Genomic DNA, 27,956 nt, shown 5'->3' on the forward strand with positions numbered 1-27,956 from the left:
AAAAACTGTTACTTTAATGCTGAAAAAGTCTATAATATTTTCAAACAGCTCTGACATTTCTGAGTACCTGTATGAAAGCAATATTGTAAAATAACCTGATTCTGATACCAGAAAAACAAAGGGGGGGGGGGGGACAATGGAAAGACATGACTGACATTCACAGCTAAGGCACAGCTTGAGTTAGATGTTCACCTTTCTATATATGTATATATATATATATATATATATATATATATATATATATATATATATATATATATGCTTACAACATATTTTGACACCATACATCCTGAAATGTTGTTGGTACCAATACGACTGGATCAGAAAACTCTGGTGGGAAATAAATGGTGAATACAATCTCCTGGAAGATCAGGTCAAGTACAAAACCATACATTTCATTGTTTTCAAATCTTTGAACAATGATCTGAAAACCCTATGTCTGGAACGTGTAAGAAAATATGCTGTGAATAAATGTCATGCAATGTAAGTGATTGTCAGTTTTAACATATTAAATATTGAATGCTTTTCTGCTTTCTTAACAATATAGGTATCTTAATGATCTTTTTCACACATTTACCTCTGCTGGCTTTCAATGATGTCACAGTTTGTTTAACGTTACATTCAAATGTATTTTTCCATTTTCAGAACCTATAAATGTTCCTATTTTATTCTCTTCAACTGATGATCTTAAATTATTGACATAACTTCTATTTTCATTAGTTCTCTAACTTTTGTATTAAGAAAATAAATTAGCTTAAATGCCACTGGGCAAAATTTGATACCTCTACTAGATACAACTGCTATCAAGTATGAAGTGGTAGGTTATGTCCCTGAAAGCAGAATACATTTACTGCCAGAAGGATACAGATATATATTATATTTACATTTATGTGGCTAACAGTAATGACTCTGAATGATCTGATGAAGCAAAGAGGTATGTTGTGTAATATCTGAACAGACGGCATGTACACCTTATAGTGTATCACCTGACTTCATAATAACTTTTGGCTGTGTCTCATACTGCCCTATTCAAAAAGTGCAAAGTTTTACTAATAAGGCATTCCACAATACGCATTGGTGTAGAATAATGGTCTGCCAAGAGTAGGCTGAAGCAAAACGTATAAATAAGGGTGTCCACCATTGATTTATAAGTCCTCCCCCCCAAGAAACTTCAGCCTGAAAAATCATTTATGTATATTACGAAATTATTCTGGTTCAGTGTACCAGCTTTTTTAAATATTTTCTTCAGATCAGTGTACCTGATTTACTGCTTAAACATTTTCTTCAATTACAGTCAAGCAGGTTGTTGTGTGAAGACGATGTCTCAGCTGAAAACGCTCCTTGACAAAGGATAGGTTGGTAACAGAATCATTAACTAAGTTCAGTGACAAGCTCTTTCAAAATACAAACCACCACAGACACCTTTGTCATACACAGCTAGTAGGGTTGAAACAATCACATGTACTAGCAAATTTAAGGCACTAAATACAGCCTATCAGAGTTCATTAGTTGGATCATTTTGAACTGATTGCCCAGCCATCGGATGTTTATATAACTTGTGTCCACATTAATTCTGAAAATGTTGCCATGACCACTTTAAATATATAAATATGAATACAAACTATGTATTTGTTTAATATATTAAGTATGCAAATAAGCTGCCATGTATAGCTGGAAGTCTTAAGGCAAATGATAACCAAAATTATTTGAAACACTTCTTAGTGCACTGAGCAACAATTCAAAATGTTAATGTATACTTGTGCGAAACAGTACTGATTTCCCACAACTGAAATGTGGTCTTGTTTCCTTCTTAAAGCCGGAGCAGCAAGTGAACATACACAAACCTCTTCCCTCCTCTCTAAGTAAATTATCAGTTACTAACAAGAAATGCAAGGCACAACAACGGTAAAAACCTGTTAAACAGCAGCACCCTATATGCTGTATTAAGCACATTCACAGAATGTAAAATGTTCTGTTAACATGCGACATTAAAAACTCTGGGTTTTTGAACGTTATCACCCCGGTAGACAGAAACTGGTTATAATGGGTTTACTTTGTGATAAATACTGGGTTTAAGCTGAACAGTTTGACTGTCCATTAAAAATAAAAATTGGAAAATCTTTTTTCAGGCTAGAATGTGTCACTGCTATTCAGTATGGGTCTGATTTTCAATATTTTAAGTGTGCTTACCCCTGTACAGTTGAGAGATCTACTAATAATGAAGCTCTGAAGGTCCAAGACAACAAATTAATCCTCTCAAACCCTAGGATATGGCCCAGTCCTAACTGACACCAGTATGAAAAATATTTCTACACTTCCCCTAGCTTTTAATGAAGAGCACACTTTCTTGTTTTCTGTAATTAATATCCATTCTGTTCTTTCTACTGCTAGCTGGTGGTACATTAAACAAACTGTGACATCAAATATATTTACTCTAAATAGCTGAAAACTGGTTAAGTTGAACTGTACAGGCAAGGTACATTACAAATGAAAAGCTGAACAAAATATCAGAACTAAAAATATTTCTAAAGATACAACAGAAACAACTTTAAATCTGCAAATAACATTATCTTTCATGCATCATATAAAATATTTTGCTCTCTTTTATATCCAGGTATATACATATTTTTACAATATCTGTACAGTAGTTTTCTCAAACACTTTTAAAAATATTTTCTATCTTATAATCATCTCACAAACAGAACTCTTAAAATACTTTAACAGAATTACCAAGTAACATTAAGAAATGAAGGCAGCAGCATAACCATGACAGGTCTCCACAAATTAAAATGACTGCTCGATAAAACAGTGGTGTTAGAGTTATACAGTACCAAAAAAAAAAAAAAAAAAACATTAGTGCTCTTGACTTCTGTAAATTACTGAAGCTGTCTGACCTGTACAGGATGTCTGACAGGGCCTTTATTTATATTCTAGGTCCACTCTAAAAGAAATACCAATCGGTATTATGTTCTAAACTCTATTCCCCCTTACTGTTCAGTTTTCCAGCAGTACAACACATTTGTAGTAGTCTATAGTTAAAAACACTTCCAGGTTTTCTAATATCAGTTTGCAAGGTGAGATTCTGACATAGAGGAGCTCAGTCAAAATCCCCTAGATTTGCAGCACCAGTTCTTCACTTGAGCACATAGACCAAATGTCTGAACCTGTAGGTCCTCTTGCACGGAGAAGGACTTCTGAGCACTGTACTGTACAAGCAGTGACTTACTGTACAGGACCATCGTACACCAACGTGTTAAATTTAGAGATTAACTGTAACTGTACATTTTAGAGTTATTGAGGCTGTACATTTGATAGGTCAGGCACACTGTCAGTCCTGTGTCGTGAACGCTGTTGCTGCTGTTGTTGTGGCTGTTGCTGCGACTGACTGAAACTACTAGACTGTTGAAGAGGAAAAGCAGCTGACAGGATGAGCTGAGCAGACTGACCTCCATGCAGTAATCTGGGAGTCTGACAATTAAAAGAAATGCAAATAAAAACACTCAGACACAGGGTAGAACAGAACCAGTTATTTGCATGAAAACAATTATGCAACACATGTATATCAATTATTTTAAAAGTCACTACTACTGATTATAAACCAGAAACCAACAGTAACGCAAAGTAAGGCATACTGGAGATTGTGTAATACAGAATGTCAAATGAATCTTCAACAGCAATTAGGAAAGACGATAACTTCACAAGAATGTAAAAGTAAATCATGGGGTGAAACATTATCACGTCATCATAACATAATTTCATTGTGCCACCAAAAAACACTTTTAGTGTAGAATCTGAACAACTGCTACATGGTGATAAGACTGTAATGACAGCACCCTGTGCCATTAGGGATGACATACCAGTGCTGGTAAAGCAAATAAATGACTTGACAGATGTTGTGGCTTGTTCTTTCCTTCCTCCTGAACTGGGAATAAAAGACAATCTCAGACATTTTACACTGTTCCTCCTTTACTTTATAATGGACTGGGATACCTGCAAATGAAGAACATAACCAGCCTATGGCTCGTCCACTACATTTGAAAAACTATTCCCTCTGTTATCAAAATACTGCTCTTTGCGGTTCCATTCAAGTGGTTAACTGCACAGGTTGTCAAAGTACTAAAATGCAATACAGTACAATATAGCCTTTGGGGATGGGCACTATTCCCTGTCTAACTGTTTAAGCCTTACAAGTTCATCCATAACTTTTTACAAATGATACCAAGCTATTACTACCCCTTATAACACTACTAAACATCTACTACTCTTTCAGAACTAGTTTACTATTTTATTACTTTTCTTAAAATTTCTCAACAGTCTTTCCGTTTTAGTTCTATTTAAGCCCATAATATTCCCAAACAAATGGATTAAGTATGACTTTAAAAACTGAAATTAGGTCACCCCACCTCTGTCTATAATTCACTGAAAATGGACTCAACTTAGAAAGCCTTTTCTCATATGACAGAATCTCTAGGTATAAACTATATTTGCACATTTCATTTGTATGCATTCCAATCTTATTGTCTGAGATTTACTGAAAGGAAACCATAAAATATCACCATACTTTATCTGGGTCTAATTAGGCTGATAAATAGTCTTTATTACTCAGCCTTTCTTGATTTAATGAATTTCTTTAATGTAGCCAATAATCTTACTGCAGTCTTTTACACCACTGCCAACACGAAGACTGAAACTGACGGTACTCTCAACATATACCCTGTGTCTTTAAATAAGTTTACCTTTTCAGTTCTTTTATTTTTCAGTTTTATAACAATACAGAAGTGTTGTACCAAAGCTCATCTGCTTTATTTTAACAATATTTTTCAAACTGTTGTGTAAAGGTAGCAAAAGATACCTAATGATACTGCAGTATCTGAAATGCATAACCTCAATAAATTACGGGTCTAATATTGAACAGAGAGTTACCTCTTAACTGTAACATACTACATTTCTATGGCCTGCCCTGGCCTGTATTCCATATGCCATTGTCCTTTATTTAACCATTCACCCATCCTTTTCTGCAATTGCTCCAATATACTAATATTATCTATTTTATTTAGTAATAAATTGTGATCAGATCTATGGGGTGAGGCCAATAAAGATCTCATCAGTTTATATTTTCTGCTCTGCGGCTGTAGCTTAGTAACTGGTTGCAAGTAATCTGTCTATATAGCACATATGCATGTGAATGAATATTTTATGCAAACCTGTAATATTTAATTTCTCTAGTAAAGTATTTAAGAACAAGAACTCCATAATCTCTCTGTGTTGGATAATAGGTTAACTGCCAGTGCTATTACTCACGCCCTTCTCTTTATAAACTGGTCTTATAATAGCAAGCTTCCAGTCATCTGGCAACTGTACAGTACTGTAACAAACTATGAAAATGGGTAGCAAAGGTTTTGGAAAAACTTCAAATGATTTTAAATATTTATTAGAAACGTTATTCCTGCCCAAAGTTTTTACATAACCCGCATTTTCAAGAAAGTTTATAAATTCTTTATTGACCCCCATTCCATGCTTTTGCTTTCTATTTTGACCAGATGGCAATATATTACTACTCCACTTTTTTGTGCCATTTGTTTGTAAAATATCTATCTGTCTTGCTGGGCTTCCCTGTATGTCTATCTATTTTCAGTGAAATAATCAACAAATGACCCAATATCCCTCCCTGCCTTTACAGCTATATTTAAAAGGGCCTTCTTGTTTATCCTTCATATTATTTACTATCTTCCCTTTATATATTCTATGATTATTTAGACAAGAAAATTAAGATTAGTGAAAAAACAATTTACTATACATTTCGATTGCATGCTACTTCCAGCTCTCCATTTCTTTACCATAGTGTTTCTACGCTTTGTCAGACCTCCTGTCTTGCTACTTATTTTATTTATTTACTTACTTACTTTTGATTGCCTTCACTGAAGGCTGGGTGTCGGGCTGGCAACTCGACATCATAAAAACCAACTGCCAATCATTAGCGGACTGGAGTTCCACTGTGGCGACCCCTAACCGGGAAAAGCCGAAAGACAAACAACTTACTTTTGATTACCGGGTAGTGTCTGGGCAAGAAATCCATTTTCAGTGGAGACCTGGGGAGAAAGGCTCCAAACAATTACAAAATGCAAAAAGTACTACAGTGAATAAAAAAATGTACCAAGAAAAATATTTACAGAGTAAAAAAATACAATACAGATGAAACAATATTTACAGAGTAAAAAATACAATTCAGATGAAACACAAGGCAGATACAATACAGTGAAAAAATACAAAAAAATAGAAAATCATAATGGGTTTGAGCTAAAAATCACTCAATACTATTTTTTTGTGGAACGATCAAAGAAAAGAAAAGAATATAGAAACGAGTTTAGGCTGTAAGAGGCATAGACAGAGAAGATTAATGAAAAGAGATAGCATATAACTGTACTAGCCTGGAGAAGTGCAGGAACATAGCCAGTGTTTAGCATAATATTATTTTAGGAGTTTTTGAAAGCATGTGTAATCAGGGGTAGAGAGAATATGTTTGGGGACAGAGTTCCATGATTTGGCAATTTTTATAAGAGTATAAGAAGTCCCCATGGTAGTTATGAGACTTGGTTACATTCAGCATGAGTTTATTGGATGACCTAAGGGACTTAAGGTTTGTTTAAGGTTGAACGAGGTCTAGAGCAGGGCAGAATTCAGGTTTATGGATGACTCTATGAGCAGTAATGAGCTGGTTGAGAGACAGTAAGCTGCACAGTTCTATCCAATTAACGTGGTGAACAGCTATACAATGATGATATCTAGGAGGTTTGAGGCGAATTTGGCTGTTTTATTACAACAGGTTTCAAGGTTGTTCAAATCTGCTTTACGTAGGCTGATAAAGATTTGGGAGCAGTAGAGAAAGGTGGATAGCAGGTGGGATCTAGCAGTAGCTAATCTGGCATAGTCAGTTAGATAGGGTTTTGCTCTACAAAGTGAACCAAGTTTTATGCGCACTTTTTGATTGTTAGTGCAATATGTTTACTGAACTTTAGGCCATTATCTATTGCAACACCTAAAGGTTTTGTCTGTTTGACTGGTTCTATTTTTTGCCATTAGTTGAGTAGATAGTGAGGGGGCGGCCTTGGTGGTGCAGTGGTTAGCATTGTTGCCTCACAGCAAAAGGTTCTCTGGTTTGATCTGCCTTCTGTGTGGAGTCTGCATGTCCTCCCTGTGGTCGCATGGGTTTCCTCCGGGTGCTCCAGTTTCCTCCCACATCCCAAAGACATGCTGTAGGTGGATTGGATACTCTAAATTGGCCCTAGGCGTGTGTGTGTGTGTGTGTGTGTGTGTGTGTGTGTGTGTGTGTGTGTGTGTGTGTGTGTGTGTGTGTGTGTGCCTTCTGTGGAAGGTTGGGTGCTGGGGTGGTAACTCGACACCATAAAACTCTACTGCCAATAATGAGCGGACAGGTGATCCGCTGTGGTGACCCCTAATCGGGAAAAGCTGAAAGAAGAAGAAGTTGAGAAGATAGTGAGAAGCAATGGAGTGTTAGTAGCCTTAGAATTACTGAAAAACATGAGTTTGGTTTTGTTGGGATTTAAAATAAGTTGATGGAGAGATAGGTAGTTTGCAATGTTTTGTAGGGCAATTTCAGTTTTGTCTTGCAGTTGTTTGATAGAGGGGCCTATGCAGATGAAAAAGGCATCATCGGCGTATTGAACGACAGAGGCAAGATTAGTGTAGGTACTGAGGTCAATGGTAAATATGATAAAAAGTAGAGGGCCAAGGATGTAGCCTTGAGGGACTCTGACTGTGATGGGCAGTAGGGGGGAAAGTTTATTATGCCATTTAGTGGCTTGTTGACAAAGAGATAGCTATGAAACCAGTTTAAAGATGCACCAATATTGTATGAAGCAAGTTTGTTAAGAAGTTTTTGGTGTGATACTGTGTCAAAGGCTTTTGACATCTCAAGGAAAGTAGCTGATACGAGGTAGCCATTATTTTTGAGGAGATTTATGGTATTTGTGAAACTTATAAGGCCTGTACTGGTGCTATGTGTGGGCTGAAAGCTGTGTTTAGTGTTGGAAAGCAGGTTGTTTTTAAGGAAGTAGCCAAGGATTTGCTGGTGTATACATTTTTCCAAGATTCTGGCTAGTGGTGTGAGAATGGCAACTGGTCTATAGTTGGAGAGGTCTGTAGAGGGGCCACCTTTATGAAGGGGTACGATATGAGATATTTTCCAAAGATGGGGAACATACTGTTTAGAGACAGAGCGGTTGATAGGAATAGATATGGGATAGGAAACGGATGAGGCGGCGAGTTTTAGAAATTCGCTGGGAAGCTGATCAGCTGCAAGAATACATGGTTTTAATTCACCTAGGAGTTTCTTTATGCAGCTGGTCTGAATTGGCTTAAGGGAGAAAGGGGTAGAGTTGAATTCTGTGGGGGTTGGTATAGATAGTGGTCGATTAGCAGTGTTGTTTAGTAATACTGTTATCGAGTTGATAAAGTGGATATTGAATTGTGAGGCTAAACATTCAGTAGAGTTAACTGTTGCTAGAGTAGTAGGTTTGCTGGGGTTTAGGAGGTGGTTTATGGCTTGCCAGAATTTTTGAGTGTTGTTTTCATATTTCTGTTGACAAGATTGGAAGTAAGATTTTTTGTCCCCAAATGTGCCCTTACTTTTATATAGTGACCGATTTATATTTTTGTAGTAGTATTGACCAAGGAGGTAACTGGAATGGTCAAACATGCCAAAACAACTAAATGATCGCTACCAGTTATGGGGGCAATATTTTTTGACCGTCTTTATTCTGGAATATAATGTCAAAGAATTTGCTGAGCCTGGTAGGCCGATCCACTGCCGGTTTCTTATTTTCAACAAGGAGCATACTGAATATTTTCCTCAAATTCCTGCAATTGTGAGTTGCTCTCCTGTGTAATACAAAGAGGTTTAAATCTCCTACTATCATGCTGTTATGGGTATGTCCAATGATGACTTTTCCTCCTGCCTTAACCTATGGGACAGAGTCTCCAGCCAACACATGGGTGGTATCAGGACAGAATATTCAGCAAAATGGCGGAGCCAAAAGATGTCCTAGATCTCGACTGAATGTCTAGGTTATAATGGGACACAAAAGTATGAGTGTCAGACCAGGTAGCTGCTGCACAAATATCATCTACATAAGTGCGAGTAAAGAAGGCAAATAAAGTAGAATCTAACTTATCAGAGTGGGCTTTTGATGTGTTAGGTAAAGATACATCTTTCATGGTATAAACAAAGAATATACAATCAGAAAGCCATCTGAACAAAGTTACTTTGGAAACTGGTCTCCCCAAGTATACAATATGTTGATCTGATTTCCTGAAATGTCTGGTCCTGTCCAAATAGAATCTAAACAATCAAACATACATTTGACCCTTGTTATTGAAAATTGGAAAAGAAAACTGACACTTGAATCATTTGGTTTAAATTAGACAACTTTAGATACAAAGAAACTCTCACTTTATGAAAGATAAGATAAGACAGGGTGGGATTAATGGCAAAACTTTAAACTCTGATCTCTTCAGGCTGAAGCAGCTGACAGTAAGAGTTGTGTTCTCCATGACAGATACTTTTAAGTCTATAGCAGCAGATGCTTCAAAAAGGGCTTTACTCGAGGCTTGAAGTAGAAGAGGGAAATCCCAAGGATAAATCTGATCCCTTTATTATTCTGAGCAGAAAAATGCCATTCAAAAATGCTTTAGATAATCTCAAACAAGCAACTGGAATATGGGCTTAACCCATGTGGAAATCTGAAAAAGCTGACAGTGGAACATCAAAAGTATAGTAGCTGACCCCAGACTGAAAAAAAGACCAGATAGAAAATCTAAAGCTGCATCCAAAGGAGAAGAAAAGGGACCTATGTCCATAGAAATGGGCCAAATAGGGAGATTTTTCTGCTTACTATCATATGCCTTTTTGTTACAAATCTCTGATCATTGATAGAAATTAAGGATATCAGAGTCAGGTGAGGCTGGCCTGGAGGATGGGATATCAAATCTGGAATGGGATCCATAGCACAAGGAGGGTGCAACAGGTGAGGCCACAGGAAGGGGAGCCCCATTTTTGTCTAAGCCAGAAAGGGGGTATGAGGATTATAGTCTCTCTGGCATGGGCTGCTTTCTGGAGAAACTTGATTATCGAGGATGTTGGAGGGTAAGCATACAAGAGACCCACAGGCCAAGCATGCAAAATAGAATCCCTTGGTAACTGTCCCTTAGGAGGAATCAGGTCAAGAAAGCTGCTACATTTGATGTTGAGGGAAGCACAGGGAGAGTGCAGCATGGTTGTTCCCAGAGGTGGAAAATATGTGCTGCCACTGACTGATGGACCACTCATGAGCCATGAGAATGTTCCTGCTCACACTGTCCACTAGAATGTTGGACTTGCCCAGGATATGCACTGCTGTCAGAAAGAGTTGCAAGAACATCATCCACTGCCACACCCTCTTACTCTCCCAACTCAGGGAATATGATTAGGTTCTCCCGTGCTTGTTCATGCACCAAACCACTGCCATGTTGTTAGTCTGGATAGTGATTACACCTTTGGGGAGGTAGTCTTGGAAGGTCTGTAACACTAGCAGAACTGCTCCCAGCTCTAAAAAAATGATTTGAAGATTGGCCTCTGACTGGACAGGTCGTTCCTTTGAAATGTCCCCTCTACCACCACCCCAGGAGGAAGTATCTGTAATGAAAGTGGCCTTGGGTTGTGGAAAAACAAACAGGCGACCTAGAGAAACTTGATCTGGCATCAGCCACCATGACATCTAACAACAAGTAATGCCGGTGAGGTGAATAGGAAAATCCACTGAGTGAGTTGTAAATGACCACTGGACTGTTAAAAGTCGACTAAAGAACCCTCATGAAGTAAATGGCTAGAGCTGCAAGATAGACTGCAGCGACCATTAGTTTGAGAAGACCAAGGGACAAAGAAGCTGGTGGCCTCTGAATTAACAAAACTTGAATGGTTTGAAGTTGTAGGGATAAGTAATCTTGAGGAAGGTAGCCTGGCAATCTGATTGGTAGTGTCCAGATATCATCCAATAAACTCTAGAGCTTGAACAGGTTCAAGGTTGGACTTTTCAAAATTGATTGTAATACTCAAGGTCAGGCATAGCTGGAGCACGAAGCCTCTCACATGAATCCATAATGCCCCTGAAGTTCCCATAAGGAGTCAGTTACTTAGGTATGGAAAGACCCAGAATCTCTGCAGCCTGAACCAAGCTGCTACCATTGTCATGTACTTCGTGAACGACTGAAAAGCTGTGATGAGGCCAAATGGCAGTTGTCAAAATTGCTAGTGATTGGCTACCAGCTTGAAGAGCAGGAAAATCCAGAAATGCCTTGATATCGTTATGTGAGGGTAAACATCTTTGAGGTCCACCAAGCACATCCATTTTTGTTTCAAACTTGTGGTGAACTGAAAGGGAATACTGTAGCTCCTGGAAATAACTCTCAACACCCAGGCATCCAATGTGATGGCCTCACAAGCTTGGTGGTGGACAGCCAAGTGTCCCTGCTTGCCTCCCAGAGTGCAACAGTCACGCAAATTTTCAGAAGCATTGGAATGGCTCACCAGAAAAAAGGTCCTCTGAAGCCCTGATTCTGGGGGCATCCCCTGCTCCTAGGGCAGTGTCCATTAAAGTTTACCACTCTGCTTCAGGTGGAGGTTTCACTTGTTGCATTTTCTTCTTCTCTGGTTTCTTAAGAAGGCCCTCTGTGGGGTAGAAAAGTACACTCCCATGGCAGACAAAGTCTCGCCCACTTGGTCACTCCTAGTCAGTATATCTTTAACTCTGCAGCCAAATAAAGTGGCCCCATTAAAAGGGGCATTAAGAAAGGATGCTTTAAAGCAGTCTGCAGAATTACAGAGATATATCTAGGCATGACTGTGAACTGCAATGCCTGTGCCTGCTAAGCATGCCGTACCATTTGCTGCATTGCAGAAGCGCTGCATGGAAACATTTGAGATAGACTGCATGGTAGCCAACTGAGTCTACAAAGTTTTATTAAACTCTATTGAGGGCTGAGATCCCAATGACTTAGAAACTTTGGAGATTAAGTCTCTCTGAAGCCTAATCAAATGTGCTATAAAGTTCAGAACATAGCATAGGGTAAAGGTGGATAAGCATACATGCACTTCCCGAAATGGTCCAATGCCTGCGACTCACTGTTGGGGGGGGGGGGGAGGCTAACCATAATGGCATTAACAGTGGAACCTTTGCTCCAAGCAGGACCTATCCTTCAGTAGTAGCAAAACTTTATCAGGCTTTGATGGTATAGGATGTGACACCCCTGCACTGGCCCAGTAATCATGGAGTCTCAATCGTCACCGCTGGCAACAGTGAGGGACGTACACAATGGGAGGATGACAAGTACTCTCACAGTAAAGTACAATTTCCCTTAAGAGGACACAGAGATCACAGTCAGTCTGGGGGCTGGTTAATCCCTCTTTCTCCAGATCCCCAACAAGACTCCCCACTGGCACAGCTATAGGGTTAAGATCTCAGCTGAGGGGTCAAGCCAAGACCTCCAGTACCTTCTCTGTCCAAACAATACTTTGTGTCCCTGCCCAAGTAGCTGACACACACACACTTTGAGATTTGATTTATATACAAACACACACACATACCTGGGAAAGGGTGGCACAGGTTTACTAGCTATGCCCCCTTCTGCCTAGACTATAAGGTAGTTATCACTGCCACCAACCCCTCCTTGTCAGCTACTTAAGGCTCTTACAAAGGTTGACCAATCCTACTGTGTAATGGTACTATTATCCAAATGGTAAGTGTGATCAAGACCTGCAAGGCTATTTAGGAGTGGCCTGCACAGTGTCACCAAATGCATATGCAAGTATTCTAAGAGCTTAAATATGCTTCTCAAATATCAGCCACACAGACAGGTTTAAATATATTTAATAATAAATAAAAGAACAAGACAATACTCAATCAACACAGTAACTACAGAGTTCAGAATCACAGGAAATATTTTAAAACAACATTGCAGGACAGTCTCAAATAAATACAGAAAACATCTAAATTAATCTTTACTATATTCCTATGTTTATCTAAAAGACACTATGCCTTAAATAACTTACTCACAGAGCAAGGCAAATGTAGATGAGAGGATGTTCTTGCTAGGTCCAAGACAAAATACAAAATGCATGCAGTCTCTCTCTGAGAGAGTTCTTAAATTACTATCAAACATTACTGCTGGGTCAGTTTGGATGACATCACTCTTTGTCACCTGCCTTCAATTCCCAGGCTAACAGAATTTTAACATCTCTGCATGTGACGTACATATCTCTCAGAAGTGCAGCTGCTAGGAAGTCATAGAGCAATAAAACACTTTACATTTTAAACATAGTAAATACTTCTCTCCAAGATGACAGAAAAAATTTCTAGCTCTAGACATCCTGTCTTCTTGCTGCAATGAAACTAACTTTTATACCACACCGTAAAGCACTTAATTTCAACTCATTTTCTTAAAGATTTGTAAGCTAACCTTCTGTGTTCTAGCAGGGTATGGTGTGGTTACATTCTTGAAGTTCCGTACATAATATACAGTTCTGTATAAATCATATCAATATTCACTAATGACATAGAATTATTTACAAAATTCCAGATAGCTGGGCTGGCAGTGTCACATTTCTCCTCTTCTCGAAAACTCAAGTTAGTTTTTCAAGTGACTCTTGAGAAATGTTGCTTGAGAGGGTGAACCTATCTGGGAATACATTACCCCATTCCCTGTCTTGAGAACCCATCTGTGTTGGCAGTGCTAACCCCACTGCTGTGTTGCACTGTCATATCATATGTTTGCAACCCTCGGCTCCAGCTTAGTAACTTGCCATTTTGCTGACTGGCTCGATGTTACCATGTTAAGGAATTGTGGTAACTATAGTGAATTTTCTTCCATACAGATACGGCTGAAGTTTCTGCAGTGCCCGCACTATGACTAGGCATTCCTTTTCTACAGCTGCATAGCATTCCTTCCTGGGTTGGAGCCTACAACTGAGATACACCACTGGGTGCTCTTCTCCCTCTGAGGAAACCTGGCTAAGTACAGCCCCTACTCCATGGTTTGAAGCATCCACCTGCACAACAAATTCTTTGCTGTAATCCGGACTGGCTAACACAGGGGGTCCTCCCAAATCTCCTTTAAGCTTCTGGAATGCCTGCTCACATGCTGGGGTTCACACTACCTTACCTGGCCTGTTTTTCCTTGTCAGGTCTGTGAGGGGAGCAGCTATGGTACTATAACTGGGGACACATGTTCTGTAGTACCTTGCTATCCCTAAGAATGCCCTCACCTGCTTTTTGATATCAGGGGCAGGCCATTCCTGAATGGCTTCCACTTTGGCAGGTTCTGGCCTGATCTTACCACTCCCCACTCTATGTCCCAGATAGGAGACCTCTGTCATACCCACCTGACATTTGCTGGGCTTAATGGTCAACCCTGCCCAGCACCTCCCTGACATACTGAAGGTGCTCTTGCCAGGAATGGCTGGAGATGGCAATATCATTTAGGTAAGCAAGGGCAAAATCTCTTACTCCCACTAAGATACAATCTACCAGGCTCTGGAAAGTCGCTGGGGCATTTTTCATCCCAAAGGGCATCTTTGCGAACTCATACAAGCCAAAAGGAGTCACAAAGGCTGACCTCAATCTAGCACTGGGAGTCAAGGGCATCTGCCAGTAACCCTTGGCAAGATCAATAGTGGTAAGATGCTTAGCCCCACTCAGCTGCTCTAGGGCTTCATCTGTCCTAGGCATGGGGTAAGCTTCTGACTCTGTGTGACTATTTAATTTCCTGCAGTCCACACAGAACCTGGTGTTGCCATCCTTCTTTGGTACCAGCACCACTGGGGAGGCCCAGGGACTGCTGGACTCCTGAATTACCCCTATTTCCAGCATTTCCTGTATCTCCTCCCTCAGAGTCTGTTTGACTCTCTCAGGCACCCTATAAGGGGCCTGCTTAATAGGCCTTTGTGGTCCTGTATCCACATGGTGCACCCTAGTTTCCCAGTGAACATGCCCCCGAACTCCTGTAACACTGCTCGGATTTCTCAAGCCTGGGTAGGGGATAGCTGCTGGGACACTGCTACCCCTTCCACTGAGGTATCAGTCCGAGCCTCACTGAGGAGATCAGTCACCAGATCCTCCTCAGCCTCCTTCTGCCATCCACTGCAAATACTCAGCACAAGGGTCTCCCTATCATGGTAATGTTTCATCATGTTAACATGGTACACTTTGTGCCCCTGCCTCCTGCCTATCAGTTCCACCATGCAGTTAACATCACTGACATTCCTTACTATCTTGTAGGGTCCCTCCCAGGCTGCCTGCAGCTTGTTGTGTCTAACAGGAATGAGAGCCATTACCTGGTGCCCTACAGCATATTCTCTAGCTTGAGCATTCCTGTCATACCAGATATTTTTCTGCTGTTGGGCTTCTGCCAGGTTCTGCTGGGCCAAGCTCATGAGTTTCCCTGAGCCTTGTCCTGAGGTTTACTACATATGCCACAACAGACTCCTTGTGGGATTCACACTCGCCCTCCCACTCATCTCAAATCTAGAGGTCCCCTCACCCTATGCCCATACAGCAACTCAAAGGGTGAAAAAAGTACAGTTGTGTACACTTACCATAAATGTAGATGTTCAAGTGTATTCACTGTTGCAGTCATCACATTTGGGTTATCCCTGCCAGGGTAGCCCTCGGCCGGCCAGAATACCAGTGGCTTAGTATTTCTGCGTCGGTTGCTGTCGCTTCAGGACTGATGTCAGGTCATCAGTAGTATAAAGTAAGGCGGCCAACGCCATTACATCAGTTTTTCTTGCCCTGTCAGGATGCCCCAAGTAGGAGCCAGGATATGGTGGACGAACCCCACCAGTAGAGAGTAAATACCAAAAAGGTTCTTTGTAAGGAGAGAGAGAGAAGAGGAGGGGGATGGAGGGAGGGAAACCAGGACTGCAATAGTGAATACACTCAAACATGTACATTTATGATAAGTTTACACAACTGTACTATGTTCATGTTTCACTGTTGCAGTCATCATATTTGAGTTGATTCCCAAAGCTGAGGAAAAGGGTGGAGGCAGTAAAGGAGACTAAGGGCTGGCTAGGATGCCCTGCAAGACTGCAGTGGCAAATCCTGCCCTGGATTTGGAGAAGATAGGCAGATGGTAATGCTTGGTGAAAGTGTAGGCAGATATTTAGGTGGCAGCCTCCAGGATGTCCCTTGTGGGGACTCCTCTAAGGAAAGCTGCAGAGCTGGAGGCTGCTCTGGTAAAATGAGTCCTGACCCCTTTAGGGGGAGGTTTTCTGTGTTGCTTGTAACAGAAATGGATGCAGTGTGCTATCCATTTGGAAATGGTTTGTTTAGAGATGGCTTTGCCTTCTGCCCCTGCCGCAAAGCTGACCAGTAATTGATCAGTCTTTCTGAATGATTTAGTCTTGTCTAGATAGAATCTGAGCGGTCTGTGCACATCTAGAGAGTGCAGGATCCTTTCCCCCTTGTTTTGTGGGTTAAGGATAAAAGTGGGCAAATGAATGGATTGGTTGAGAGCCACACTGGACACTACCTTGGGCATGAAGGATGGGTTAGTCCTGAGGGAGACCCTGTCAGCATGGAAGATGATAAAGGGCTCTACAGCCATGAGTGATTGTAGCTCGGAGACTCTTCTGGCTGAAGTGATAACCAAAAGAAAAGCTGTGTTCCAGGAGATAAATTTTAACTATGCTGAAGATGCTGGTTCCAGGGGGGGTGAGCTTTTCCACACAAAGTTAAGGTCCCAAGCTGGGGTAGGTGCTCTTCTGGGTGGCCTCAAGTTGCTAGCCCCTCTTAGGAACTGTTTGATCAGAGGGTGTGAGAAAAGGGGGTGCTCAGTGTGGAAATGAGCAGAGATAGCAGAAGCATACATTTTAATAGAGGAAAAAGAGAAACCACTGTGTAGGAGGTCAGCTAGGTAATCCGGGATGAGAGGTAGGGAGGCCTGTGCCATATCAGCTTCCTTAGCCTGAATCCAGGTGCAGAACCCTTTCCATTTGTCAGCATAAAACTTTCTAGTGCTAGGGCGTCTGGCCTCAAGTATAACATCTAGAACCTTTTTACTGAGGTTGGCAGACTGATCCGAGGTCAGGGAATAAGCCAGGCTGCCAAACTGAGGGTCTGCAATTGGGGATGCATGAATTCTCCATCTCTTTGGGTCAGGAGGGTTGGGGTCTGGGGGAGATGCCATGGTGGCAGTGGGGACAGACTGAGCAGCAGTGGATACCAGTGCTGGCGAGGCCAGTCTGGAGCAATCAGAATTGCCCTTGTTTTTTCCTCCCTTATTTTGAGCAGTACTCTGGTGATGAGAGGTAGTGGGGGAAATGCAAAGACCGAGAGATTGACCCAGGGGAAAGATAGCGCATCCACTTTCCAAGCCATGCAGTGATGCTCCCTGGTGCAGAATTTGCTGAACTGATGGTTGGTGTGAGAGGCAGAGGTTGACCTTCGGGGTGCCCCATTCTGAGTTATTAGGGTGAAGGTTCTTTGGTCTAGCTGCCACTCGTGTGGGTCCAGAAGATTTCTGCTTAAGTGGTCTGCCAGAAGGTTTAGACAGCCTGGTAGGAATTGTGCTAACAGGTGGAGTTGCATGGCAGAGGCTGTGTGCCAAAGGTTCATGGCCAGCTTGCATAGGGGTACGATTGAGTCCCTCCCTGCTTGTTGATATACCACATCACAGTGGTGTTGTCTGTTTTGATCAGGAGAGTCCATGGGGAGGGAAGGGGCCTGAAAGCTGTCAATGCATCCTGGACAGCTAACGTCTCTTTTTGGTTGATGTGCAGATGGATTTGCTGTATGCACCTGCCATCCAGGTGCGCACCCCAGGCATGGTCTGATGCGTCTGTGGTGAGAGTCTGTACGGCAGGGGGTGGTGAGAAGGGTAGTCCCTTGTTGTGGGAGCATGGTGCTGCCCACCAAAGAAAGTCTTTTCTTAGGCAAGCTATCATTGGTATAAGAGTTTCCAGGTCTTGAGAGTGAAAAGTATAATCCAAGGCAGCGAAGAGCAGCAAGAAACAGCGATGAAGCCAAAGGTAATCTCCACAAAAAGTTTATTCAAACACACGACATAAATTTCTCCAAGTCCTTCTCTCAAACACATGACATAAATTTCTCCAAATCCTTCTCTCAAGCGCTCAGTGCAATACTGAGCTTTATCAAGATAAAAATGCAGGGCAGAACAACCTTATTTGTAAGTCTCTTAATGAGATCATGTGCTTCATTAATTAAAACCAGTCAAGTTACAATTAAAATTAAAATTAATTGGTGACCAATTTAAAATTAAAGAGCAAGATGTTGTATGAAATACATAAAATCCTAAATAAAATACCTTTTGTTAAATATGTTGTAGTTGAAAAATGTTATTTAAAAGATATGTCATTTGAAAATCACAAAGCATTCGTGTATAAATAAATAAATATTGTTATATGTTAATGTCCCATGAAACCACATTTGTAGTGATTGATTCTTATAATACTGTTTAGTGTGCAATAAATATTACAATGGGGTACCACGAATAAATGATGTGAGTAATAAATAATAATAGATAAAAATCAAATGTTAAAAATACAAGAATTAAAAATAAAAATAAAAATAGGTCTTGAGAGTGTTGACACCAAATGCTTTTTAGGTACCATTATAGTTTCCTCATATGCAGTCTCGCATATGGAATGAGTAGAATGCAAGATACCATGAACCTCAGAGCTTGCAGGATTTTCCTTGCAGATAACTGGGGGTTGGTGGCTAGTTGAGAGAAGTAGGCTGTCAGGTAAGTTTGCTTTTCTGGTGTAAGGAATGCCATCTGGGATGCTGGCTTGCTCCCAGAAAAATATATCCTTTGGGTGGGTACTAGTTTGGATTTCTTTTCATTGATAGTGTACCCTAGGGAGGTCAGTAGGGACTTAAAGGCCAGGTGCTTGAACAGCTCTTCCTGACTGTCTGCCTGAATTAGGCAGTTGTCTAAGTATGGGTAAATTTGGATATTCCTTTGTCTGCAAAAGGCAATGGTGGGAGCCAGACATTTTGTGAAAACCCTGGGAGCAGTAGATAAGCCAAAGGGAAGTGCAGAGAACTGAAAGTGCAGAGATCCTGCCCTGAAATGTAGATATTTCCTGCATGATTCCCTGATAGGAATGTGGAGGTAGGCTTCTGTTAGGTCTAGGGTGGCTAGCCAAGCATTCTTGGAGTGCATGGGCAGGAGTTGCTGGAGGGTGAGCATTTTGAATTTTGGTATCACCAGGAAGGTGTTTAGAATTGATAGATCGAGGCTGGGGTGCTAGATGCCATCTTTTCTGTGTACCAGGAAAAGTCTGGAGTAGAAACCTTGGCCTGTTCTGCAGGAAACTGCTCTATTGCCCTCATAGAGAGCAGGGAAAGGACTTGCTTTTTTGCCTCTGCCCACTGGTTTGGTGGTAGATATGGGGAACCATTTTGGGGTTGCAAGAGTGTGGCAAGACAATTTGTATCCCTGGGACACTATGTTGAGGACTCAGCAGTCATTGGTAATTGTGGCCCAGGTGCTTGCGTGGAAGAAGAGTCTTCCTCCTAGGGGCAAGTGCAGGTGGGCAGAGGGAGGGGTGGGGGAGTAGAGTCATTGTGAGTTCTTACCATGGGGGGGGGGGTGGCATAGAACTCCCTGGTTTTGAAGTGGAGGAACTCCACTGCTTGATCTCTGCATTCCCTGTGGCTGTTGTCTTGGGGGGTCTGGGTTGAACTGACCTGGTGGGGGCAGAAAAGGACCAGTGCTTGGAGGGGCATGCCTTCTAAGAACAGAACCGGTGACTGCTGCCCTGCAAGAAGCTTCTAGGACATCAAAACCACAATGTAAGATGTGCTTAGTTACTTGACTTGCAGAATGCATTAACTCTTGTAACTCTTTAGATTCTGCAGAAGTAGGAAAGGAAGACACTTTTTGTTTGAGGAGTTCCATGGTATGTTGCTGAAATGTTAGCATATGGAACTGACAATTTAGTGCTCTGATAGCAAGAGTAGCAGAGGTGTATACTTTTTTACTCCATCTGCCTAGTGCTCGGGAATCCCTGTCTGAAGGGGTGGGATTCTTAGCAGAGGTTGCTTTAATTCCTTTAGGTCCTTGAGAAATTACCTCAGCATCAGCAGTAGGATTTTTGAAAAGAAATTTGTGTGAGTCAGGGACTCTGCAATTCCGGTCAGGTTTTCTGGGAGCAGGAGGGAGGGTGTCAGGAGTCAAACTGGATTCCAGAAAAACATTCTCCACAACATCCAGGACTGGGGGAATGGCCAGGGGTCTGTGCTGTGGAAGATCTAAGAATTCTCTGAGTCTCTTTTTAGACTGAGGGCAGTTCTGATATTCCCATTGGAAATGCTCCCTTAAGGTATGAAGTGTTTCCTCAAAGGAAAAGTCCTCGGGGGGGGGGGAGCTGAAGGAATGGATTCCTCTGTATCAGAATCCTCATAAGCAGAGAGGGGTTGCATGTCTTCATATTCAGAAGCATCAGAATCCTGTTCAGATAAAAACTACTGACAGATCTCTTTTCCTTTTGGAAGGGATAGCTTGGTTTCCCATGATCATCATTATGAGGTCTTCCGCCATTTTAAGCACTTGATACTGAGGCAAGGAAGCAGGTGCCTGAGATTGGGTCATCGGTTTCTTAGGTGTGGTTCGATCCCTAGGCCTTAGAAAGATGGTAGTTTTCGAAAGAACGGTAGACACGAAAGAAGTTGTCATTTTTTGTCGAGAATCGGTAGTGCGAAGTACTTCCTTGGAAGCCGGTGCCTGCTCAGCGGCTCCGGACCCATCCAAGGTAGAGACAACAACAGGATCCTTAGTCGATGAAGAGTTTTGTGGCATACTGGACTTCGGAAGGGTCTCAGTAGCAGCCTGCAAATCCACAGATGCGGGCATCAGGGGCTGCAAAAGCGACCGGAGAACTAACGCAGCCGAGTGACATCTCCAGGCGTTTCTGCAGTTACCTCCTACTGTGCCTCTATGCATCAAATATTGTCTGTTCATATTTGCAATAATAATTCCAAAACCATGCTACATACAAGGTATAAGAATATTTTATCTTGAAGCATAAATAATGGCAAGCACAACTGTATTGATATATGACCTCTGTCAATTAGTATTTGGTAGAACTGTAAGGTGATAACTTAATTTTTTAAAGGCTGAAGCCACACTCACTTGGAGTTAAAGGTATATACTTAAAAGAGTTCTACTGGAGGGAATGAGTTAACGGAAGCATCGTCTGTAAGCTTGGATCTGTGTGGTCTGTCTCTGTCTTTATCCTTACATTTTTTCAGAAGATCTGCTGTCGGGTGGCTTACAGAAGCCATATCAGAATTCAAGGACTGTAAGCGAAAATATCTAGCTACAATAAGGGCCTGATGACGTATAGTTCTGGCATGAAACAATGCACAAAAGCGACAGAGAGGGACGTCGTGGTCTGGGCCTAAGCAAGTGACACAGTAATAATGGAAGTCCCAGTGTGGTACTTGCTTTCCACAGGCGAGACAATTGTTTACTTTTTCTGACATTGGTTAGAGCAAAAAAAAAGGATCCCCAACGGGGTACTTAGCTTTAGAAGACTTCAGCTTCAGTTTGGAAGATGAACTCAGGTAGCAGCCGACTGGCACTCATGCGAACTGCTTCTGCTTCGGGCTCCTCGGCAAGAAAGACTGCTATAGTGGCGTCGGCTGCCTTACTTTATACTAATGACAACCTGATGTCAGTCCTGAAGTGACAGCAACCGACGCAGAAATACTAAGCCTCTGGTATTCGGGCCGGCCGAGGGCTACCCTGGCAGGGATAACCCAAATGTGATAACTGCAACAGTGAAACACGAAGAACATTCTGTAGATTCCTGGGGAACCTCTCTCTAAGCAAACAACAGATGGGGCAAGTATTTGTCCCACCCCCTCTTAAACTGGTCTGCAAATGTCTGTAGTGTGGACTTGAGTGTAGAGTTTAACCTCTCAACAAGACCATTAGTCTGGGGATGGTACGGGGTGGTCTTTAGTTGCTTCACCCCACAGTACTTCCACAGACAAGCCAACAGGTCTGACATGAAATTGGCACCTCTGTCAGTCAGTATTTCTTTTGGGAAACCTACCCTGCTGAAAATCTCTAACAAAGCATTTGCCAACTTTTCTGCCTCAAGGTATCTGGTAGCATAATCTACTACCACTAGGATATACTTTTTCCCTGTGGAACTTGGGGTACTCAGAGGCCCCACAATATCCATAGCTACCCTATGAAATGGCTCCTCAATCACGGGCAAAGGCATCAAAGAAGCTTTCACCTTGTCTCCTGCCTTGCCTAATTTTTGGCACTGCTCACAGGTTCTGCAGTACCCTGTTACATCTCTGGAAATCCTAAGACAATACAAGTTCTGCATAACATGTCTCTTGGTGCACTTTATGCTCATATGACCTGCAAAGGGAATATCATGGACTATGGCTAGAAGTGCCAGATGATAGGCTCTGGGCACTACCAACTGCTGTATTCTCTCACCCTCTAGCCCTCCCTCATGGGTTCACTCTCTATACAGTAACACTTTGTCCCAGTACACAGATTCTCCTTTCCCTTGAGAATCAGGTACTTCACTAGCTACCTCCCTCAGGCCTTGTAATGTAGAGTCTGAGAGCTGAGCCTATCTCAGCTCTCTCTTTGTAACCCTTCCCAGCTCCCCTTCCACAGGAAGTCTGGTATCCTCTGACTGCGGTGCCTCACTGTCAGCCTGGGTACTACTACTACTCACCGCTGCCCTTGCAGTCACTCTGTCCAAGGGAACATCAGTACCCACAAGCAGCTGTGGCTCACCTTCAGTCTCGCTGCTGCAGGGTAGCTCCCTCCCTGAAGTAACCACCTCACCAGTCCTGGCTGCAAGTGCGCAGTCTGTCTGGGTCTCCCCCAGGCTACTAGACCCACATGCTTGTCTTCAAGCCTGACTGCTTGTAACTGGATGCACACAGGATACTGCATTATCAAAATCATTCCCTATCAGGACATCTGCAGGGATATATTCAAATACACTTACTTGCTTCCTTTTCCACCCTCCCAGTCAAAGTGAACCCTAGCCAAACATATTTGGAGTGGGGTCCCTCCTAAAGCTCTGACTGGAGTAGACTGCCCAAGCAAGTAGTGCTCCCCTGTAACCATTGCAGGCTTCACAATGGTTAGGTCAGAGGCTGTCTCTCTCTTAGCCATGGCCTCTTTCCCATTCACTAAGATAGGATATAACCTCTTGTGGTAGTTTAGTACCCTTGTTGTCTCAAGACAAACTACTGTTGGCATTTTTGTCATTCCCACTTACTGCCTCTCCCACCTTTTGTTCTCCACCTTGCCTCCATGGACGTCTACATGCTACATATCCCCACTGGTTGCATTTAAAACATTTAACCCTTGGTCCTGGACATGTACCTGTACCAGTGGCTTCCACTGCTACCGGCGGACTCTATTGGGGCAGTCTAGGCTGCCCACCATGGGTTCCCTTAGACCCATGAGCAGCACTGAGTGTCCCTTTCCTGTGCAGTGATACCCTGCTTGCTAGGTATAGGTCTCCCTTCTTCCCCAACTCATCTGCAGTAGTGCATTGTCTATCAGCTAACCAGATTCTCATGTCCTCAGGCAAAGTGCTAAGGGCTTGTTCCCTCACCAAAAGTCTGCCAGCCCTTCAAATGTGGTGACCTGACATCCACTCACCCACCTATGAAATTAAATGCTTAGTTCAGCAACATATTCACACACTTTCATCTGCCTTGCGCCTGTGCTCACAAAACTTTGTCCTATAAGCTTCAGGTGTTAACTTAAAACATTCTAAAAGACGGTTCTTTACAACATTATAATTTAAACAATCAGTATCAGACAGTTTAGAAATTACAGTTACAGCTTTACCATGGAGTAAGGTGGTCAGGAACCATACCCAGAGCCCTTGGTCAGCACTGTACTGTTTACATACCCTCTTAAACATATGAAATAAGCTACCAAAATTAATCCCTTCTGAAACTGTGGAAGAAATTTACTGACCTTTCTTGCTTCTAGGGTTGGGTTACTCCCTTCCCCATTACCTCCATGACTCTGGAGAAAAGTCAGCATCTCCTTTTCAAATTTCCTCTGCCTCTCCTTTTCCTCAGCTTCCAGGCTCACAGTTTCTTATTTTCATCAGCCTTCAGACACTGCAGTTTCTCATTTTCCTAAGTATCTAGATGTCTCTGTCTCTCTGCTGCCTCTATTTCCAAACGCTTGACCTCTAGCTCAAGTCTCTAACTCCAGATGGATTTTTAAGTCCTCTGTGGAAAGGTTGAGCTGTACATTTTCTGAGAGTTGTACCTCTCCAAGGCCAGTCTGAGTGTCTTCCTGGTTGCTATTCTGTGATGCAGCTGTGACTAAAGCTGCAATCATGTCTGCTTTAGTCAGGTTGGCATGCACCAGTCCTTTAGCCTGGCACATCTCATCCAACTGTCTCCTTGTCAGCTTGCCATACCCCTCTGCTGACATGCTTGTCTGCTCTCCCTAACTAAGCTAACAAAAAAATAAAACAATTGTGATACGAACTCTGAATGTTCACTGCGTAGCTGATTGTGAGTACAAACACCTATACACAGGCTACAGGAATTCAATATCCACATCACTACAAGCCAATTAATATGTGATGCGGCTATCTCGCCACTACCAAACAATTAATATGTGATGTGAATATCCCACCACGTGACACCCCTGCACTGAACCAGTAATCAAGGAGCCTCAATCCTCACCGCTAGCAACAGTGAGGAACATACACAACGGGAGGATGACAAATACACACACAGTAAAGTACAATTTCCCTTAACAGCACACAGAGATCACAGTCAGTCTGGGGGCTGGTTTCTCCCTCTTTCTTCAGATCCCCAATAAGACTCCCCACTGGCACAGCTACAGGGTTAAGATCTTAGCTGAGGGGTCAAGCCAAGACCTCCAGCACCCTCTCTGTCCAACCAGTGCTTCGTGACCCTGCCCAAGTAGCTGACACACACACTTTGAGATTTGATTTACACATACACACACACACACACACACCTTGGGAAGGCTGGCACAGGTTTACTAGCTATACCCCCTTCTGCACAGACTATAAGATAGTTTTCACTGCCACCAACCCCTCCTTATCAGCTACTTAAGGCACTTACAAAGGGTGACCAATCCTACTGTGTAATGCTACTATTATCCACAATGGTACGTTTGATCAAGACTTGCAAAACTATTTAGGAGTGACCTGTACAAGTGCATCCAAAGTTGGTACCACCCAAGACATGGATGCACTTGCAATGAAGGCTTTGAGACAGACTGACTCCTTTGGGGGAGGGGCTTCGGTGGTCCAATCCCCCACTGTCTCTTCAGTACAAGGAGATCACCAAAGGAAGCTTCATCCTGGTTGGATTTAGGGCAAACTTCCCCTTGATCTAGGTCATAATCTTCTGTCAGGGACTCTCCAGAGGAATCCAAGTGCTTCCTCTTATACTTCTTTTGCAATTCCTTGGAGGGGATAATCTGGGCTAGGGGGTGCAAAGAAGAAGTATAACAGCCCGGGCCTACTTAAAGGCTTTGGATGTGAGCTGTCCTTGGACATGTTTATGAGACACCAAGTCTCCAAGAGGACAAGACCTGAATGATTCTGACGCCACATGTGACAATCCATTCCCCAAAAGAGATAAGTCCTCTCCACAATGTTAAATGCTGAAGCTAGATGACTGGGAAGGGAGCCCCTCCCCCCAATCTACAAATCTAACAGTTCCACTGTTGACATCAACCCAGTCACGTCCAAAATTTAGCTGTCCAGGGATGATGCACTCAGAGGCAAGTATGGCACATATAACCTCAGTTGACTCTGATCCCTGGTTCATGACCCTGACCATATGGCTCCGGGATGCAGATTGCTCTGATGGCATACATCAAGGTGGCAGAATGAATCAAAGCCAGCCAAGATGCTGGCACTGATGCAACAATAGCACTGGTGCGCATCTGATCCAAGGTCGCTGTGCTGGTGGGTGGACCACAGAAGGACCTTCTAGAGAAGGGGCAGGAAGAGCAACTGTCTCTACCCTCTAAGCCAAGGAAGAGGGGATGATCTCCAGGGCCATCTGAGCCTTCAGAAAGGTTTGCATTAACTTTGCCCAAACTGGATTCCTTGATACTCCTAGCAGACACTGTAGACATACTAGAATACTTCCTTTAGGATGGCTTACCAGTAGATGCATAGGTATTTCTGCCTTGTGGATCCTAGAGGTACAGGACCAGACCTAAGTAGGCAAGGGTTCAGGGAGAACTCCAGATCTGGAGTGATGGCCAAGACGAGGAGAGGAACTAACATGAATCTTGGGCCACAGATAGAAATGGGCTTGAGATTTCTTGGAAAGGAAACTTGACCAGCTGCAACAGTGCAATCCATCAATGTGGTGATTTATATCAGTTTGGTACTGGCACCAGATCCGTAGCTTAAACTGAAGAGGGCGATGGCCTTGGGACCTTCGGCCCCAGTTTATCTATAATAGAAGCAGTATCCTTAGATTGTTTTGTGGCCTCCTTTTCTTTTTCCTTTTTTTTTTCATTCTCCTTGTCTCCTTTTTTGGTTTCTTTGATTGAAGTGGTGAAGATGGAAGGCCAGCCACACATGCAGCAGGGAGCATTCCCTTCAACACTAGCTTGGCCCTGCAGTTGGTCATCGCTCTAGCCCCAAAAGATGCACAGGCTTGGCAGTCAAAATCCAAGAAGGTTACACCAAGACGGTATATGTAATGAGAGTAGTTATCTTGGTGGGGCCAATTTATGGATGTAACAAAAAACATCTTAAAGCCCTAAGTCTTATACATCAAAGGCAAGAAGACACAACACACAAGAAATACAAAAACAGATGGAAGAAAACACTATGCAGATTTCTAAATATCTCTATCTATATGTGTGTGTAAAAGTACGAATAGTTAAAAATACACCAACACTAAAAGCCCTAGAAAAAAATTACAAACATAAGGAAATTTACTAACAAGAACATTTGCTTAAAGTATAACAATAGAGCAGAAAATGGTAGAAGCAGTGCTCACTCGATCACTATATACAGAACAGCTAACTAATATACTAAACAACTATCACTGGTGACTAACAAAAGGCAAAAACTTGCAACTATAAAAACCTGGAAAAGGAGGCAACACTTGAAACTCTGAAATGACAAAAATAACCAGTTATGACATATTGTAACAGGAGTCTCAGCAAATCCATCTGATTTTGAAGAGTGGCAAACGAGATCTGAGGACTTTCAGGTAGGGAAAGCATTATGGAAGAGGATGTGGAGCTTTTCAGCTGATCATTTTGAAGTGCTGATCAGATATGATAACCCACAGGTTGATGACGGATGGAAAAGACAACAACGGATTTGGTGTTCAGACTGTATCCCTCAACCACATCTGTGCAATAATGGTCACATCCACGTCAGACGGATTCAGGAAATCCTTTACAGAAACACAGTATGTACAAGGCCATTGGGACATATTGCCATTTATGCCTTGTCAGTATTAACCCTTAGACCTTGCCTTACCTCTTTTTCCAAGGAACACAGGCTCCTTTAAAAGAAAAAATATTACTTATAGCCTAACATCAGCTACATCTGGTAGTATTCAATGATATGTGGCAATTATTTGCAGGCAATGTCTAACAGATCAACCAGGCTTCCAAAGCTCTATAATGTTGTTGTCTAGGCTGGCCCCTCACCAGCACTAAGACAATAAAAACATGGTTCAGTCCAAGCTACTTCCTGTTCTTTGTCAGTAAAGGAAAAGTAAAATGCCCAGTGAAGGGAAGAGCCACATGTTCCTCTTTTCTTTAACAGTAAATGATATTTGGTTAGACAACCAAGCAGTGCTAAGTTAATTGTGTTGGACAGTTACAAAAATGACTGCAGAAGATCA

General features: G+C 42.3%; 1 protein-coding gene across 1 annotated transcript in view; it reads right to left on the bottom strand.

Annotated features, from left to right (window-relative positions):
• Positions 1-2,585: 2,585 nt before the first annotated feature.
• The window catches only part of CLOCK (clock circadian regulator), a 2,173,159-nt gene continuing 2,147,788 nt past the window's right edge, over positions 2,586-27,956 (bottom strand). Inside the window, exon 24 of the mRNA XM_044062477.1 lies at positions 2,586-3,468. Coding sequence (XP_043918412.1) covers positions 3,292-3,468 — 177 coding nt within the window. The 3' untranslated portion in view covers positions 2,586-3,291. The remainder of the gene's footprint in view (positions 3,469-27,956) is intronic.

This window comes from Protopterus annectens, chromosome 2.part1 (genome assembly GCF_019279795.1).
Source record: "Protopterus annectens isolate FY-2018-M chromosome 2.part1, PAN1.0, whole genome shotgun sequence".
Taxonomy (NCBI): Eukaryota; Metazoa; Chordata; order Ceratodontiformes; family Protopteridae; genus Protopterus; species Protopterus annectens.